The 17,332-nt window shown below is 37.7% G+C and overlaps 1 protein-coding gene across 1 annotated transcript in view; it reads left to right on the top strand.

The window, feature by feature from the left end:
- LOC113091748 (CUB and sushi domain-containing protein 2-like) overlaps window positions 1-17,332 on the top strand; it is a 269,603-nt gene that overhangs the window by 186,878 nt on the left and 65,393 nt on the right. Inside the window, exons 26-32 of the mRNA XM_026257372.1 lie at window positions 5,025-5,227; window positions 6,979-7,170; window positions 8,431-8,569; window positions 8,793-8,980; window positions 11,445-11,639; window positions 11,889-12,005; window positions 17,037-17,150. Coding sequence (XP_026113157.1) covers window positions 5,025-5,227; window positions 6,979-7,170; window positions 8,431-8,569; window positions 8,793-8,980; window positions 11,445-11,639; window positions 11,889-12,005; window positions 17,037-17,150 — 1,148 coding nt within the window. The remainder of the gene's footprint in view (window positions 1-5,024; window positions 5,228-6,978; window positions 7,171-8,430; window positions 8,570-8,792; window positions 8,981-11,444; window positions 11,640-11,888; window positions 12,006-17,036; window positions 17,151-17,332) is intronic.

Genomic DNA, 17,332 nt, shown 5'->3' with positions numbered 1-17,332 from the left:
CCTCAGAACCTGCAAGGTGTGCTTTAGCAATGCTCATGATTGCATGTGGCTTTTTTCTTGCAACCCTCCCATACAAGCCACATTTGTGGAGAATTTGTGATATTGTTATCACATACACACAATGGCCAATCTTTGACCATACTTAGACAGATATCAGTATCCATGCTGTTTCAGTCTAGTTTAAACACAGTAATCCACACAGAATCTATTTTATTTTGATAAAGAATTAAAGGTAGAATATGTGAAGAGTAAGAAATTGTGCACAGATCTTGCACCATTAAAAATGAACCATCAAAAATGTACACCGATAAGTCTGTCCTTTTTAGAGCAGAATAAGACAGTGTTGTTTTGAGTATTATTTATATACTGTTAGTACTATTCATATTTTGAATTAGCTTTTATGTTAACAATTTTTAATTTAAATATTTAGGTTAGTTATTTTGGTATGTGCTTGTGACATTTTAATTGACTTCATGATGCAATTTTTCCAATCTTCTCTTGTCCAAATTTGTAGAGCCGGTGTGAACTGTAGCCTTGGTTTCCTCTTCTTAGCTGACAGGAGAGGCACCCAGTTTAGCTATCTGCTTCAAGGTTCGATGTGCATTTAGAGATGCTCTTCTGTATATGTCTATCAACTCAAACCAGTCTGCCCATACTCCTCTGACCTCTGGCATAAACAAGACATTTTCACTCACAAAACTGTGGCTCTTTGGAAAAGATTGTATTGGACTATACTCTGTACACCCTAGAGATGGCTGTGCATGAAAATACCAGTAAATCAGCAGTATCTGAAATACTCAGACCTTGTCTGGCCCCAAGAACCATGCCATGTTCAAAGTCACTTAAATCACCTTTCCTCCTCATTCTGATGCTCTGTTTGGATTTCAGCAGATTGTCTTGACCGTGACCACATGCCTAAATGCATTGAGTTGATTTGATGTGACTGGATAATTATATATTTGTGTCAACAAGCAGTTGAACTGGTGCATCTAATAAACACTGTTTGGAATGTTACTTTAAAAAAGTAATTAGTTATAGTTACTCACTACTTGTTCAAAAAAGTAACTAAGTTAGTAACTGAATTACTCTATAATAAAAGTAACTCGTTACCAGGGAAAGTAACTATTTGCGTTTTTTTTTTTTTCATTTTTTTTTTTTTTCAGTTTTCACAAGTCAGTTGTTCGTACAGACAGGTGTTTGTACATAACTTTCGATATTTATTGCACCATTATTTTTATCCTGTACTTCAAGTATCATCTTTGTAAGAAAAGTGTTTTTGGCCGCTAGCTTTGTAGATGCGTGTGTCAAACATTACATGTACACATTACATGCACGTTCTTGCCTTTGACCACAATGAATTTGAAGTAGTGCTTAAATCTCCACCTTGAAAATGCCAACTTTTCATCGGATTGCTCCTGACTCGCCATCTCTGCTGTGGCTGCGAATCTCTGTTCAGCTGTTGCGTGTGTGTGTTTGGCGCCACTGGCGCGTGTACTGTGCTGGCATCTGTGTAAAAACACTGTCTCTGATTGGCTACCATGAAACACATGACTCTGCCTTAGCCAATCATAATCTCGTTAATAACCCACCTCCTCACTCGCTGTGTGAGCCAGGGGTGCGTTCGGATAGTAACGCAACGCATTTAACGTCCAGTAATGTTAACAGCGTAATAACGACGGGAAAAGTAATTAGTTAGATTACCCCGTTACTGAAAAAATAACGCCGTTAACTAATGCCGTTCTTTTAAACAGCGTTATTCCAAACACTGCTAATAAAGTGTATGTAAAAGAGAGTCTGGAAGAAGTGAACATTCAAATGGGTTGAAATGGGTTGAAAAACATAATCTGGTAACCAGCAATTACACATAACACCTGCTTAAGATTCTTGCAGGCCAAAAGGAAGCTGGCTGACATTAAGGGGAATAGATGCATCATTGTGCGACTGCTTCCCCTTGAGAAACCAGACGCCACTTGCATAGATTAGCACTTTATCATTAGTATGACACAGATCCGTCCTGTCAGCAGTGATGCGATGGATGATGGAGTCTGAGGGGGTTTCTGAAGTGCTCATTTCTTCACAGAAAGAGACAATATATGTGTGGTAAAACTTTGCTTTGCCAAATGGGTTGAGGGGGATGGAATAATTTGGTTCTTTATCAGATTTGTGATAGCACTCTGGCTGTAGGCTGATTAATCTCATTTAGAATTTCTGGATTGAATAATGTTTCTCTTCCTTTGTTATGTCTGCCTCTCTCGCTGCCTCTTTGTGTCTCTCTCTCTCTCTCTCTTTCTCTCTCTCTCTCTCTCTCTCTGTCTTTCCCTTAAGCCCTATATAACAGGTTGCTAACATGTTGCTACATCCCTGTATTGTTGGTTGCTAGTTTTGATTTAATTGTATATTGACAGTTAATAGGAAATACAGTCAGAATCTACTATTGCGTAAGTAAATGTAACAAATCACAGAAACATTTATCATCTTTTATTGGAAAATTGGTTTTGTAATTTTAATTGTTTTGAGCTCAACTGTTTTCACTCTAAGTGGTCTTCGCTTCACACATTACTCCTTATTTGCCTAAAATGTTACTTTACTCAAATTTATCACACTGAAGGACACTGCCACATTGTGTCACCGCTGAATCTTGCCACTCTTTTAAAGGGGCAGTGGGTAGTCATGTGCTGCAGCTCCTGGGGATCAGTTGGGTGTTCGGTGCCTTGCTCATGGGTCTCACCTCAGTCGTTGTATTGAGGGTGGAAGAGAGCGCTGGTTATTCACTCCCCCCACCCACAACCTTTGACTTCTGACTCTCTAACCACAACTGCACAGACAGCTAGATAAAATAGAAACCGTGTCTGTCTCCATTTGCAGATATTTTAAGGGTGGGGAGGGGGATTCTTTCCTATACCCACTGTAACTGGAGTCATGTGGTGCATGTTTGTTTTCTAAGAAATATGTATCTAACTTGACTTTTGAGACATCAGTCTTTTGCATACTTCCCCTGAAGTCATCCATGTGTAAAAGGTTGGTGAACCATGAGTGATGGGGTCAACTTTTACACATGATCTCTTTTCATTGCTCACTTAGCATAGAATGGTGGTAATTCATGGAATTGCTTTTTTACTTCAGCTAATGTCTTACTTGTGTGTTTTTTTTTTTATTTTATTTTATTTTACTTATTTTTTTAAATACCCCATTTTTGATTATGTGTTAATGAAGCATAGTCTGTGTTAATGAGCTTTTGTGTTTTTGCATGTGTGACAGAGTTCTCTGCCGCCTCCTTGGTTAAGGGCTTTTTCTTCGGTTTCTTAAAAGCAGGCTCCTGACATAATTTACATAATTTCCTTTCAAATTGCTAACTGTTGATAATTTAACTCTTACAAAATGTTCCAGTCATGCAAAAAGTGGTTTATAGGAACTTATTTATTTCAGTCAGGTACACTCAGTTTGAGTCAGAATATTGTAGAGGTCCTGAACTTTATATTTGGTGGCAGGCTTCAGATTCTGAGCTATCCACAGGCAAACCTTACTGAAGTTTGAACCCCCAAAGCCTAAGCAATTGCCGGATATTTTAATATGCACAGTTATATATACCAATTATAGTAACACTGTACTGTGGATAATACTGAACAATTTGAGCAACATGAGCTGGATAGATGATATATCTCCATGAGCGAACGAGTTAAGTGATCATGTATCTGCATAGGAGGAGTTGGGAATGGAGGAGGGTAATCGGTGTCTGTGCTGATGATCTTATATATCTTATTATTTGTAGTGGGAGGAGTTACGATCAGTTACGATCGAATTAATTTTTAAGTTTGCAATGTATGGTACAGTGGTACCATGATTATGTGGTAAAAATCTATTTTGAGCTTTACTCGGCTCATTGTGATTCATAAGCACAACTTGAATTTATCACTGAACAAAGAAGGTTCCCTAAGATTGCCCTTCACACAAATGCCTAGAAAATTATTTGGGACAAATGTACCTCCATTTTTAAAGATCACTGTCAGGAAAGTGATCTACTTCTGAAAAGTGTTTGGTTTTAGGATAATGAGATTGAGGTCTAAACACCTGGGTTTTTTATCCCCAAATCTAGCCATTGCTGTTCATTTCTTTAAAAATTATTAAACATATTCTGCTCAGCTTTGTTTGTCAAGTTACATATTTGAAGTCATTGATTTGGTTCAAAAATTCACAAACACTATTTTAAGTATGTTTTTCCTCTTTTGTTGTTATATAAGCATGACATTTTGATTAGTTTTTCTTTCTAATTCAAAAGATGTGGCAGTCTTACTAGATTTTTCCTTAGTGTGCATCACATAATGCACTAGACTGTTCTCAAGAGGTAATAAAAATCGGTTTTCCTAATGCCCCCTTATTACCCGCAGTGACAATGTACAGAGCCAGACTGTTTCTGTTATAATTATATGTAGAGAACATTTTGTTATTTATGTATTCAGTACCTTGTGCATTAGTAAAGTAATCTGGTTCTGGCATTTAGATGACAGAAAACAAGCACAGTTCTCTCAGATTGGAAGTGGCATGTCGCATTTATGCCATTACTTTAAAAATCCTTATTGAATTTATTTTTTTTATTTTTAATGACTTACAGTAAATGCTGCTTTTTCCACCATATAGATTAAAAAGAGATTGTCTCTCATTTATTAATATTTGCGTTTATATTTAATGCATGAAAATGAATGTCGGTCTACTAAATTTCATTTATTCTGTCTTAGTCTCTTTCTTTAAGATCCTCCTGATATTAAGAACTATCCAAGTGCTAATTTACTGTCTCACAACTCCAAATTGACCATGTCTCTCTTAAAAAAATTATTATTATATAACTAGTGAAAACCTGTGAAAATGTACAAATTAACACAGTGATTCCAATAACTTCTCTTTCCCCTTGGTGATATATAGTGTCGATTGCTTTTTCTCTTTTCTTTCCTCCCTTCTGACTTAACGTCTTTAATCTAAACACAATAACTGAAAAAAATCTAATCATGTTTGCTTGTGTAACTCCACAGGATGCATTTCCTGGTCTTCCACACAGAAGAGGTGCATGATGTTTTGCGGATCTGGGATGGGCCTCAGGACGGAGGTGTTCTCCTGAGAGAGCTGAGTGGCTCTACACTTCCTCCAGACCTCCACAGCACCTTCAACTCCGTCAGTCTGCAGTTCACAACCGACTTCTTCACCAGCAAGCAGGGTTTCGCTCTGCAGTTCTCGGGTGTGTGTTTTACTCACACTCTATTCACTCTCAATCCACTTCAACACACCACACTTTCACCAGTGATCAGCGTTGATTGTTTGATTGCCGAAGGGGTGTATCATTTATTTCCTCACAAAATATAAGTGAATTTTGTTTATTTTGCTCTTTTGCATTGAATCAAATTTGATTTGGTACAAAGCTTGAATGTCTTTATTTATTTATTTAAATGCCAGTGCAGAATATAAACTGGAAGAACTCTTCTATAACCAAGGTCTCTGTAAAGCAAGCGGTTGCTCAGAGTTGTTGTACATGCATTTTCATCAAGGTTACAGATTTTTTGAGAAAACCGAAATATTTCAACAAATTGTAGATAAATGGGTTTTCCATGCCTTGTTTTCCAATCCGCTTTGGCTCTTTGGTAACACTTTAGTTTAGAGACTAATTCTCACTGTTAACTAGTTTATACTAACTAGCTTATAAAGCACATATTAATGCCTTATTCTGCATGAAACATATTTTAGGTTCCTTAATCCTACCCTATACATAAACTTAACTACCATAGTAGCTATTATTATATTGGGGCTATTGTTGTATTGAGGCAGTCTCGGCCTAATGGTTAGAGAGTCGGACTTGTAACCCAAAGGTCACGAGTCTGAGTCTTGTGCAGAACACAAATTCCAAGAATGGAAAACCATACTTGACTACACGTCACTTTCACTTTCATTAATGTGCAGCAAATTTGGATTTTATAGGGGCAAAGTCATAGTTAATAGTAAGTTAATAGTGGGTCCCCAAACTGAAGTGTGACTGGCTATTTTATTAAATGTAATAAAATTCTTGCCGTTTTGAGCATGTAGACAAAGTGTTAAGTATCTGAACAATTGGTCAGACAGTTCTATGAGCCAGTAGTAGCCAATCATCCGAGCAAATTATTCTGTAACATGAGGCCTTGAGGCAAGTTGTATGATATTTTTGGTTTGTATCTAGAAATGTGTTCAGTAAATGTGCTTCCGTGTTTTACTGAATATAACATATTACCCCCCAAGCGAGCATGTAAGTCAGTGTTTTTTTGGGAAATTTTTATTTGCAACTTGATGTTTCCTTCTGTCTCCATCCTGAAACTCATAATTTTTTTAATAAAAACTTTGCTAGCTGGAGACAGTGCTTGAGCTCCAGAATGACAATAGAGAAGCACCATTTTAGAGCATCTCCTAAAGCCTCCGACAGCACAACCTTACAGATGCAACCTCTCCACTGACAATAACACTGAAACCTGTTAAACCAAGGTTTATGTGCTTCTGTCTGCTGTCAGCTTGTAACCAGGGTAACCATTCCCTCCCACCTCCATCATCCATCACTCCAACCACAGTGTCCTGATTTCTTGAGGGATACCTTAGAGACTCAAAAAAGACATTAAATGTTTTACATAAAATGAGAAAAGAAATAATATGCCATTATGCATCAATGCCATGATATTTCTGTTCCAAAACTTCACATTTTACTTTTAAAACAATCCAGGTAGTAGACAGGCGTACGGCAGTTATTGTGGATGTTTGAAATGCATGATAGGTCAGTACCACAAACCAGCAATTAACTTAGATTGATTACTCATAAACAACAGACTTTCTATTTCTTAGTCCAAGGATAGTGGCTGTCTTTGACAGTGGGAGGACTTCGGGTCAAAAGGATGACAACCATTGGTCTATACCGAGACAATTGGATCCATTGATTACGTTAAGGTTGCTGACTGGATGTTTTCCTTTCTACAGTTTCAACTGCCACTTCCTGTAATGATCCTGGCATTCCAACAAATGGCACCCGCATAGGAGACAGCAGAGAGCCAGGGGATCATGTGCTGTTCCAGTGCGATCCCGGATACCTCCTACAGGGGGCTACCAAAATCACCTGTACCGAAATCAACAACCGTTTCTTCTGGCAGCCAGATCCACCCACCTGTTCTGGTAAGAGCATGGCAAATTAAGAAATGTAAATGCTCCCTTCCTCAACCAACACTTCCACAGTGATCCCTCCATCTTTACACTTTATTTTTAACGGGAGAGCATGCATTTTATCTTGAATGTGCATGATGCTGTGCATGATGCCATACACTTGCAGTTATTTTAGATGTTGAGCACGTAGTAATGCTCTTGTGCTGCTTCTTGGTGCAAACAAGTATTTGTTATCATATATATATATATTTATACATTTATTTATTTTATTTTTTTTTCGCAAATAGTTTCACCATTTACTGCACTGTTAGTCCTTTAACGATTTGCCCATAGCAGCCAAATTAATCACAAGACTCCCACATTAACAGGAAATAACTATTTCCCATCAGTCTCACATAAAGACATCAAATGAATCAGTATCACACAAGCAAAAGAGCAATTATATAATTATATAATGAGCTCAACACTTAATTTAAATATATCACATTCAAAATATGTTTTAAAATCACAGGAAGAATAAAAAAAAGAGCTTTCACCACATTATTGACCACATGAGGGGGATAATTTATTACGAGATGAGGAATCTGTTCTCTTACATCAGCTACATCATAAAGATTTCAACACTACTTCCCATAAAAGGATTTTTGTGGACATTAGGGGCAGCAGTATTTGGTTTTCTTTTGTAAATGAAAGCCACTTTATGTTAATAGCCGGTCTTAACTATAGTATAATTAGGTTGCCTTGTTCAATTAAACTCAGTATGAGTTTGTGTTAATGTTAACCTGAACCGCAGACAAAACCCTGGAGATGTTTGCCTGTTCCAGGTTTTCTTTTAAAAACCTGCAACTGCTGAGCTGAGCACAATACTTAATTTACTTAATAATCTTTGGGACTAGATCATTACAGATTTGCTAATGGTTAAAAGGAAGTGTTTATCTCAATAAAGCAAAATTAAAATTTTGTTCTAGATCAGCGGGGGTTTTGCTTACTCAAGGTCCTTTATTTGTGAACAATAATATTTGAAGGTCCCATGACTTTTTTCCATTTTTACTGATTGAGGATAAGTAATTTCTACTCGATTTCTAATTAAATGTGTATTTTATGACTTTTTTAAAACTGTATTGATCTATACCTTTTTGAGGCTTAGTTTGGAAACTGGTTGAGAACCACTGTTCTAAGATCTAGCATTAATGTCCTACATTTGGAAAGTGCAAGCAGTATGTTCAGTATTTCAATTCCCACTGTTTCTTTTTCCTTCCTTTTATATTGCAGCTCCATGTGGAGGCAATCTGACTGGTCCCAGTGGGCTGATCCTGTCCCCTGAATACCCAGAGCCCTATCCTCATGGCAGAGAATGTGACTGGACAGTAACAGTAACGCCAGATCACATCATATCACTCACTTTTAATCAGTAAGAGTTTTTTTTTTTTTTTTTTTTAACTAATGTCTCCCATTTTCCTGGAGTTACATTACCATATTGAAGTAAACTGTGTTATACAAGTTTTCTAATATTTATAATTTTAGATTTATTTCAATTAAGCGAAACCATTTGTGACAGTGGTTTAATAGTATTAGTTAACAATAACAACGCTGGTTGTTTATTAATAGCATACATGTTTACTTCTTCCCACTAGCTTTAGTTTAGAGCCAAGCTACGACTTCCTGCACGTCTATGATGGGCCTGATTCTCTTAGCCCTCTGCTGGGCAGCTTTTACGGCACGGACGTCCCTGGGCGCATTGAGAGCAGCTCCAACACTCTCTTCCTGGCCTTCCGCAGTGACGCCTCACTCAGCAGCAATGGATTTGTCCTGCAGTACACTGGTATGTTGCCCCTCTGTGGTGGGAGGAATACGTTGCTTGTTTTCCCATTTTGTAGGAACTTGGAATCTGTGCCTGTATTGCATGAGAATTTGGTTAAATAGTGGTATCAGAATCACCTTAGTTTTCCATTTGTCTTTGCCTTTTGTTCTTTCGTTTCCGTAGTGCGCCGTACTGCAACAGCACTTTGACTGTTGCCTTGATCACCCCCTCCTGCTCGTAGCGCTTTCATGTAGCATATAATTATCGACCTGTGGCACTCCTCGCAGTCGTCTAGAGATGAATTATGAAAATGAAAAGCCAGAATGCGCTCACTAAAGCTGGCATTTGATCAATGTTTTGCTGTCACACTAAAGGCTCGGCACAAATGAGAACAAATACGAGTTTGCTCTCTCTGTATGCGCCCTGCTGACCTCATTTTGTTTGATGACACTTTGGCTTATTAGTTTATTATCAGCACTCGCCAAGAGTTCGAAACAGGGTAAAATTTACCTTTGACAAGGAAGTAATAAACAGAGATGCCGACAAAACTGTCACAATTCTTCTATGATCCTTGTCTCAGTGGACCATCAGAAATCTATATAAAATGCCTTTGTTTTGCCTTTGTTTTACTGAGGCACTGATACTGTTTTCTATAATAATTCATATATGACAGTTTAACCTATTTTTGTAAAAAGTAAGGAAAAGAAGCATGTTTAATTCATTAGTTAATTTTGTAAATATAGTGAAATTAACACTGGTCTCATGGCATCCAGTAAGCCAAATGATTCAGAACAACAACAGCAGCTACCGCATTGATGCTTTTACACTCCATGTTTGTTAGCATGCTTTTTACAGTTTCTGTCAATGAACTTACAATGAACCACAATAGAAAACTACCTACTGATGGCCGTCGCTGGCATGCAGTGGACAGAGTCAGAGAGAAAGAGAGAGAACATGCTCTATAGATCACCCTCTGCTGGGCTTGGTGAATGAGGAACAGTATTCTCTCAATCTGGTGCAGCAGATGGACACAGTGTGTGGCACTTCAAAAGCTCCAGTTCCAGACCCCAGTCTCCTCACAATGAATTAGTATAAACTAATAATGTGGAAGCAAATCGTGAACATACAAAAAGTGTGTTTGTTTCAGCTTAACCCTGACAGAAGCGTTAGTTTAGCCGGTCTGGCTTGGGGTCACGTTGGCTCATCTGTGTGTGCCGCTGCTTTTGGAACGAGCTTCAGGTGCTGTCAACCTCTTTACAGACCTATCAGCTTCTCACAGACTCCCAACCGAGTCTGATTGGCCTCCGAGGTGCAATATGTGGGCCAACGCTCTGCATGCTTGACCGACAGTTAAATAATCACCACACACACATACACACTCCATTACTCGTCCAGAGCATTCCCTGCCTGCACAAACATTTACCATGCCTAAATGCAATAACACACACTCATACACAACCTGATCAATGGACACCTGAGCTAGACCTTAAGGCTGGCTGTGGTCCAATCTTAATTACTGCCCGTCTCGCACTCGTCTTGTTAGAACGGTAAGGAGCCTGTAACAGGATGATGAACTGTGTTATGGATTGTCTGGAGCATCAGCTACAGCAAACAGATTGCAGCCGGTTTCAGTATGCTATTGGGCCATCAAGGGCACGACATCAGAATGAACACTACAGGAAATGCATGCAACATTTTTTTTTGCTGTGTGATGCATATGTGTAGTAAGAATGATTGATTTCTAATTTTGCCCAAAGTATCCGGTGTGCACCGTACACATGTCGTGCTGGGTGCCAGACTGTTTTGTGTAGTCAGCAGACCTGATCTAGCTCAGTGTCTCTTTTAATATGTACTGGGTCGGGCCGTTCGTGCTCCACGAGGCATGTAGGTTGCTGTGGCATATTTCTGGATTGTGAATTGGTGAAAGTATCTACGTGCGCTCATTTGAAGACTTTTGAAGGGCACTTATTCACACAAAGAGCCTCCTCTGTCTTTTTTCTTCTATTTTTAGCTCATGAGAGTCTCAGTTGGGATTATTTTGAGAAACATTTCAACAAATCCTCTCCAGTACTGACCTTTCATAGTATCTACAGCTGTTGGTTCTTCAAAACCTGCACAAGCAGGGTTCATAATTATATTTTTTGCCAAAGCTGATAAATGAATTGTGAAAATATAGCAGAGGGGGGTGTATGGGATTGCACAAGTTGCACTGAGTAAATACAGCTGGATAAATAAATAACTGTGTCCGTCTTCATTTCAGACTGCAAAACATTTTTTTTTTTAAAGGGGGTGATTCTTTCCTATACCCACTGTATACGAGAAGACTAAAAAGTCATTAAAAGTTTTTACAGATTTTTTATTTAGTATATGACTGGCATGTCTTAGATTTAAAACCTCTGCACACTGGATTATCTGTTTTACAGAAATAACTATGAATCATTATATCTTCCTGCCTTTTCTTATTTATCCTTCTTTTCCTCAACAGAAAATCCCAGAGAGTCATGCTTTGAGCCAGGCCTTGTGCATAATGGTACTCGTGTTGGTACTGAGTTGAAGCTGGAGGCAACTGTCACCTATTACTGTGACAACGGCTATACGCTGGAGGGAGACGCCAGTCTCACGTGCATCATGGGGGGAGATGGCAAGCCCGGCTGGAACAAACCAAAACCCGTTTGTATAGGTAAAAGCATGGCACAAATTTTTGGTCAAGTTTTTTTTCTGTAACCATAAATGCTCTTACAATGTCAAAAACCTAGTGTCTGTCACATCTGCTGCCGTTCCCTTGGAAATAAGCAAAGGCTCAACTTTGCAGTGTAACCTTGAGGAATACTTTGTAATTTAAGATGCAGAGGGAATGGCAGAGAGGAGATATGCAGGACAGAATACTAGTCTCTAATGCCTTCTTTCTGTGGCTGTCTCTGTTGCTCAGCTCTATGCGGTGGTCAGTATTCGGGGTTGGAGGGGGTGGTGCTCTCCCCTGGTTTTCCTGGAAACTACAGCAGCGGCAGGACTTGCCTGTACTCCGTCGTTGTGCCGAAAGACTATGGTAAGTAAGCACATGTGTAAACATACTATACATGCACACAGTAATATTCATGAACTCCTGTAGCATTACAAGCAAGGACGTCTACAGTATCATAGGAAAGCTAACTGTTAGCATTCCCATTTATCTCAGCAATTTAAAGCTGCAGTAGGTAACTTTTGTAAAAATATATTTTTTACATATTTGTTAAATCTGTCATTGTGTCCTGACAGTAGAATATGAGACAGATAATCTGTGAAAAAATCAAGCTCCTCTGGCTCCTCCCAGTGGTCCTATTGCCATTGGCAGAAATATACCGCTCCCGGTAAGAAACAACCAATCAGAGCTGCGGTCCGTAACTTTGATTGTGTTCAAAATGTAGAAAAATGTATATAATAAGTGAGTACACCATGAATCCATTTTCCAAACCGTGTTTTTAGCTTGTCCTGAATCACTAGAGTGCACCTATAATAAGTGTTTATATTCGGACTATTTTAGATTGCTTCGGGGATACCGCGGCGGAGTAACCCAGTACCTTTGTGATAAACAGAGAGAAGTATTTCCGGCTAGCAAGCAGATCTGTTTATTAACCGCTAGAGCGTCAAAAGTTACCTACTGCAGCTTTAAATGTTATCACAGGAAATGCACACAGTCCTAAATCTTTCAGCGGTGCCAAATTGTATATATCCACAGCACTGCTTAAAGTTATCGACAATTTAGGAGTGAATAAGAAACTTGCATGAACGGTAAAAAAAAGAAGCACAGGACGTGCACGAAAGTCCAGCATGTGATTGTAAATTCAGATCTCTTTCAGCAATTACTGTGCTTCAGCGGTCAAATTCACACACAATTATGTTAAAATGCCAGTCTTAGTTTATGACTGAAATTAACATAAACAGCTGAGAAAGAAAATATGTGAGTATCAATAAATTGGATTGTGCAGCTCTTAAAAGTGACTAATATTGTTTCTGCCGTCTGTCTCTTCAATGTCAATCAAGAAAGATATAAAATCAATCACTAATCTTGACTAACATTACTAGCTTTAATAAGGATAAATGCATGAATGTTTAATTCATATAGTGAAGCCTATGCAGTGCTTTGTATCTACATTCATCTATTCAACAAAGTCTTAAGTTGCTTGGGTATATTTTTAGCAATAGCCAAAAAAACAAAAACAAAAAAAAAACATTGTATGGGTCAAAATTATATATATATATATATTTTTTCTTTATGACAAAAATCATTAGGATATTAAGTAAAGATCATGTGCCAAGAAGATATTTTGTACATTTCCCTACAGTAAATATATCAAAACTTAATTTTTGATTAGTAATATGCATTGCTAAGAATTCATTTGGACAACTTCAAAGGCAATTTTCTCAGTATTTTGACTTTTTTGAACCCTCAGATTCCAGATTTTCAAATAGTTGTATATCAGCCAAATTTTGTCTGATCCTAACAAACCATCAATGGAAAGCTTATTTATTCAGCTTTCGGATGACATATAAATCCCAATTTCGAAAAATTGACACTTAAGTCTGGTCCAGGGTCACATATAAATTGTTATTGTGAAAATAAAAGTACTTCTAATAATAATATTTTGTGTTGAATAATCAGTGTTGGGCAGTAGCGTCGCTACAAGCAGCGAAGCTACTAGTTTAACTACATTTCTCAGTAGCTTGGTCGTAGCTTCACTACTTTCTGAATCAAATAGCTTTTCAGTAGCGAAGCTATTTTTTATACCAAGTAGTGCGGTAGCTTCCACACAAGCTACATTTTCGCAAGCATTTCTGAAGCTCAAACTCAAATCGGGAAATACAACTGCTAAGATCGCTGATTCTGGATCAGTAGTGACGCGACGGCGCTACTTCATCTTGTTCGTGTTCACGGTGGATAGCAACCAGCCATCTTTATGATGCATTACCGCCACCTTCTGCTCCGGATGGTACCACTCCTTGGCCAGTCATGCAAAAAATTATTTGATGAAATAATGGCATAGGATGAGGTCTGACCGAGATAACAGAGAGCAAATATGTTTTCAGATGCTGCTTGTAAAAATTATCAGGATCCAGCCTGGCCATTTTTTTTGTACTGTTTGGAGGTCTTGCATTTTGTTCTGCAAAGGCCTACAGTATATTAAGCATGCCCATGGAACAGGTGCATACACTTACTTGTGCGCACATTGTTAATTACTTTTGTTAATTATTTTTATTGTTTTTGTTGCCAAATTGACAAGGAACACAAAAATGTATTAAACTAAACAATTACACCTGCCTATCTGTTTGACTGACAGTTTTGAGCACTGAGATAGCATTGACTTGTAATAAAACGTGTTCAACATAAACATTTAATTTTAAAAGTAGCTTAGATGTAGCAAGCTACTGTTGATGTAGCTTAGCTTGCTACATTTCCCAGGGGGGTAGCTTCAGTGTACTGAAGCTTCATTTACTGTAGAGTAACTGGTAGCTTAGCTCACTACATTTTCCAAGTAGCTTGCCCAACACTGTGAATAATATTTTGGTCATATCTGACACCCCTAGCTCATGCCCTGCTTGGCTTGATTTATCACTCAGAATTTATGGCATAATTAGTTAGGATGAGGAGTTACAGTGAATGTATAATAATCTTAAAAACCAATAGAATGCATATAGTATTAGTACAAAGATGGTTCACTCTTATTCCGTATAATATAGTGGAAGTCCTGCCTTCTACATAAAAGATGCAATCACCAATTGGTCGTCACATCACTCCAAATGTCATTAGATACTCCAGATTAGAGGTCGATATTGGATATTTTTGCAGATACCGATAGCTAGGTTGGACCACACTGGCCATTACCGATTAGTCAACCAATAGTTTTTAAGATGGATACTGAAAAAAATAAATTAAATAAAATAGTGATGAAATCTTTTTATTTATTTCCTAAATTCAATTTTATTTATTTCCAAATTCTGTTATTTAAATTTTATTTATTCAGTTTTTTTTTCCATTTTAATTTTACTCCACTCCTTTTTAATAGTTAAATTCAAGTTTATTAATCATAATAAAGTAAGTCTAATTGAATAAAATCATAAAACTTATACATTTCCAAATCTATTTAATACAATTTTAACCAAAATTACATGATTAGGACCCTATGAAATGTTTTATTTTTTCTCACCATATATTTTAATTGTTACCAAATTCTGTTTTAGCATGTCTAATTATCTGAATTCATAAAACAACTTTATGTATTTTTTTCTTAAAGAAGCCTAATGATTTTTTCCCCTCCAAAATTCTGTGCGTATTTAAATTTGTATTGTTATCAAATCAAGGCATGAAACACTAATTTTATTTGTCTTTAAAATACTTAAAATTAAGCAAACTTTTTTGGCAAACAGAGGGGATTTACTTATAACATTAAAACATGGAAGAAATGTTGTGTGGTTATTCCTTAAAAAGTAATATTTGTTTCATTTTAGTAATAGTAATAGTAGACTATGTACCTTCTACTGAAAAATTTACGGGCTGCAAAATAAATGAATACATTTACAATTCTGTGCATGTGATATGATGCTTTTGCTCAAATCAAACAGTCAAATGCTCATGAAGTGACTTTCAGAGCAGTTCTGGAGATGTTGTTCATGTGTTTTCGTCCTCATTTAATGAGATGGCAGACGCTGAAATCACCGCGAGCGTCACACACGTTAAACTGTGAATTCCGTTTCTATGACTGGATTCCGTGATTCGGTCCACGTTTTCTGCATCGCAGGAAAACAAAGAGCCCTACAATCATGACAGCACAATGTTTACTCACACATTTGAACTGCTTCTATTATTGAGCACTTAATTATTATCTAATCAATATAAAAGAACAGCACTGAGTCTAGGAGAGCTCACTAGTATCACACACACTCGAGCAGTGGTCTAAAACAGTTTATTTATTCACCAAAAAGACACAAGTTTACTTCAAGAATGAACAATGAGGCAAAGATAAGTTTGAAGTTCAGTGTTTAAAAAACGGAGCAAACAGAAAGAGCGATCTATATTACAGCTCTATAAATGAAGTATACAGACTTTATTAGAGCCACAGAACAACAAATGTTTTCGTGTCGTCACATGTCTGAACAAACAGCACGTGCTGTCAGTGATTTCGGCCACTAGAAGCCGCTTTCGCACTGTATCATGAAAACAGAGCTTTCTCAACCGCTCCAGCAATGGACTCAACCTGGTAAACTATCAGCCGCTCCAGCAAAGGACGAAACCCGGAAAACTATCGGCATGGATTTTTGCTGATAACCGATTATTCCAGCAATCAACTATCGGTGCTAATAAATCTGTAAAACCGATAAATCTGTCGACCTCTACTCCAGATCCTATAAACTGGAGTATCTTATGCATAGAAACTGCACATGCATGTTGGCTGGACCAACCATGTGCCCTTTTTAATGCTATTTGAGCATAATAACAACATTTATGGGACAGTTCATGTCTTATTTTATTGCTGCTTTAAATATTATATAAATGTTAGTTTAACAAGCAGTTTTTGTGATTTTAGTATTATCACATTTAAGTAGTTGGATTTACATGCCCAAGATAGCAGCCTGGAGACATTGCAAATTGTAGGCAGAGTAAACTGACCGTCTTTGAATGGGACGTGACCATCAGAGTCTTTAGTTCGATACATAAAACACAGATGTCGTTTGACCAGTTTGGGGTTCCTACAGAGTGTGAATTAGCAGAGGTCAGCCTGTCTGTATTTTGCCTTGGTCAAGCCAAACATTGTGGAAGCAGAGCTAATTAAGGCACAAATTTCCGTAGGCTGCCATAATGGCTTCGAACAGCTGTGGCATAGGGAGCATCGCAACACAGGTTTTCTTTTTTATGGCTCTCATTTGGAAATTGACTCTACTAAACACCAGGTTTCTATAGAGAGGACAACAGGTGGTTCACAGGTGTGATTAGGTTCTGTCTTTTACTATTGAATTAACATTTGCAGAGTCATGGTTTTCGCTGAATAATTCATTGATGTTATGTTATTACGTCTCTTCGGTTTTTCTCTTTTTCTTTCCGCAGTGGTGTTCAGCCAATTTGCATTCTTTCAGACTGCACTAAATGATGTTGTGGAGGTGTATGATGGGCCTACCCAGCATGCCCGTGTCCTCAGTTCTCTCTCTGGGGCCCACACAGGTCAGTAAACCTTTCTCAAGCAGTATTAACTTGACTCTATTGGTCTATACTGGCATTATGAGATGAATGCTAAAGAGGGTAAATAGAAGTCGTCAATTAAGCAACTCAGTTGCCAAGATGAGTTGCATCTAAAAGTAAAAGAGACACAAGCTTGTGCGATTCACAAATACCACAATTTAAAG

This window comes from Carassius auratus, unplaced genomic scaffold (assembly GCF_003368295.1).
Source record: "Carassius auratus strain Wakin unplaced genomic scaffold, ASM336829v1 scaf_tig00214282, whole genome shotgun sequence".
Classification (NCBI taxonomy): Eukaryota; Metazoa; Chordata; class Actinopteri; order Cypriniformes; family Cyprinidae; genus Carassius; species Carassius auratus.
The sequence above is the reverse complement of the archived record's forward strand: the minus strand, read 5'-3'. Positions and strand labels throughout refer to the sequence as shown.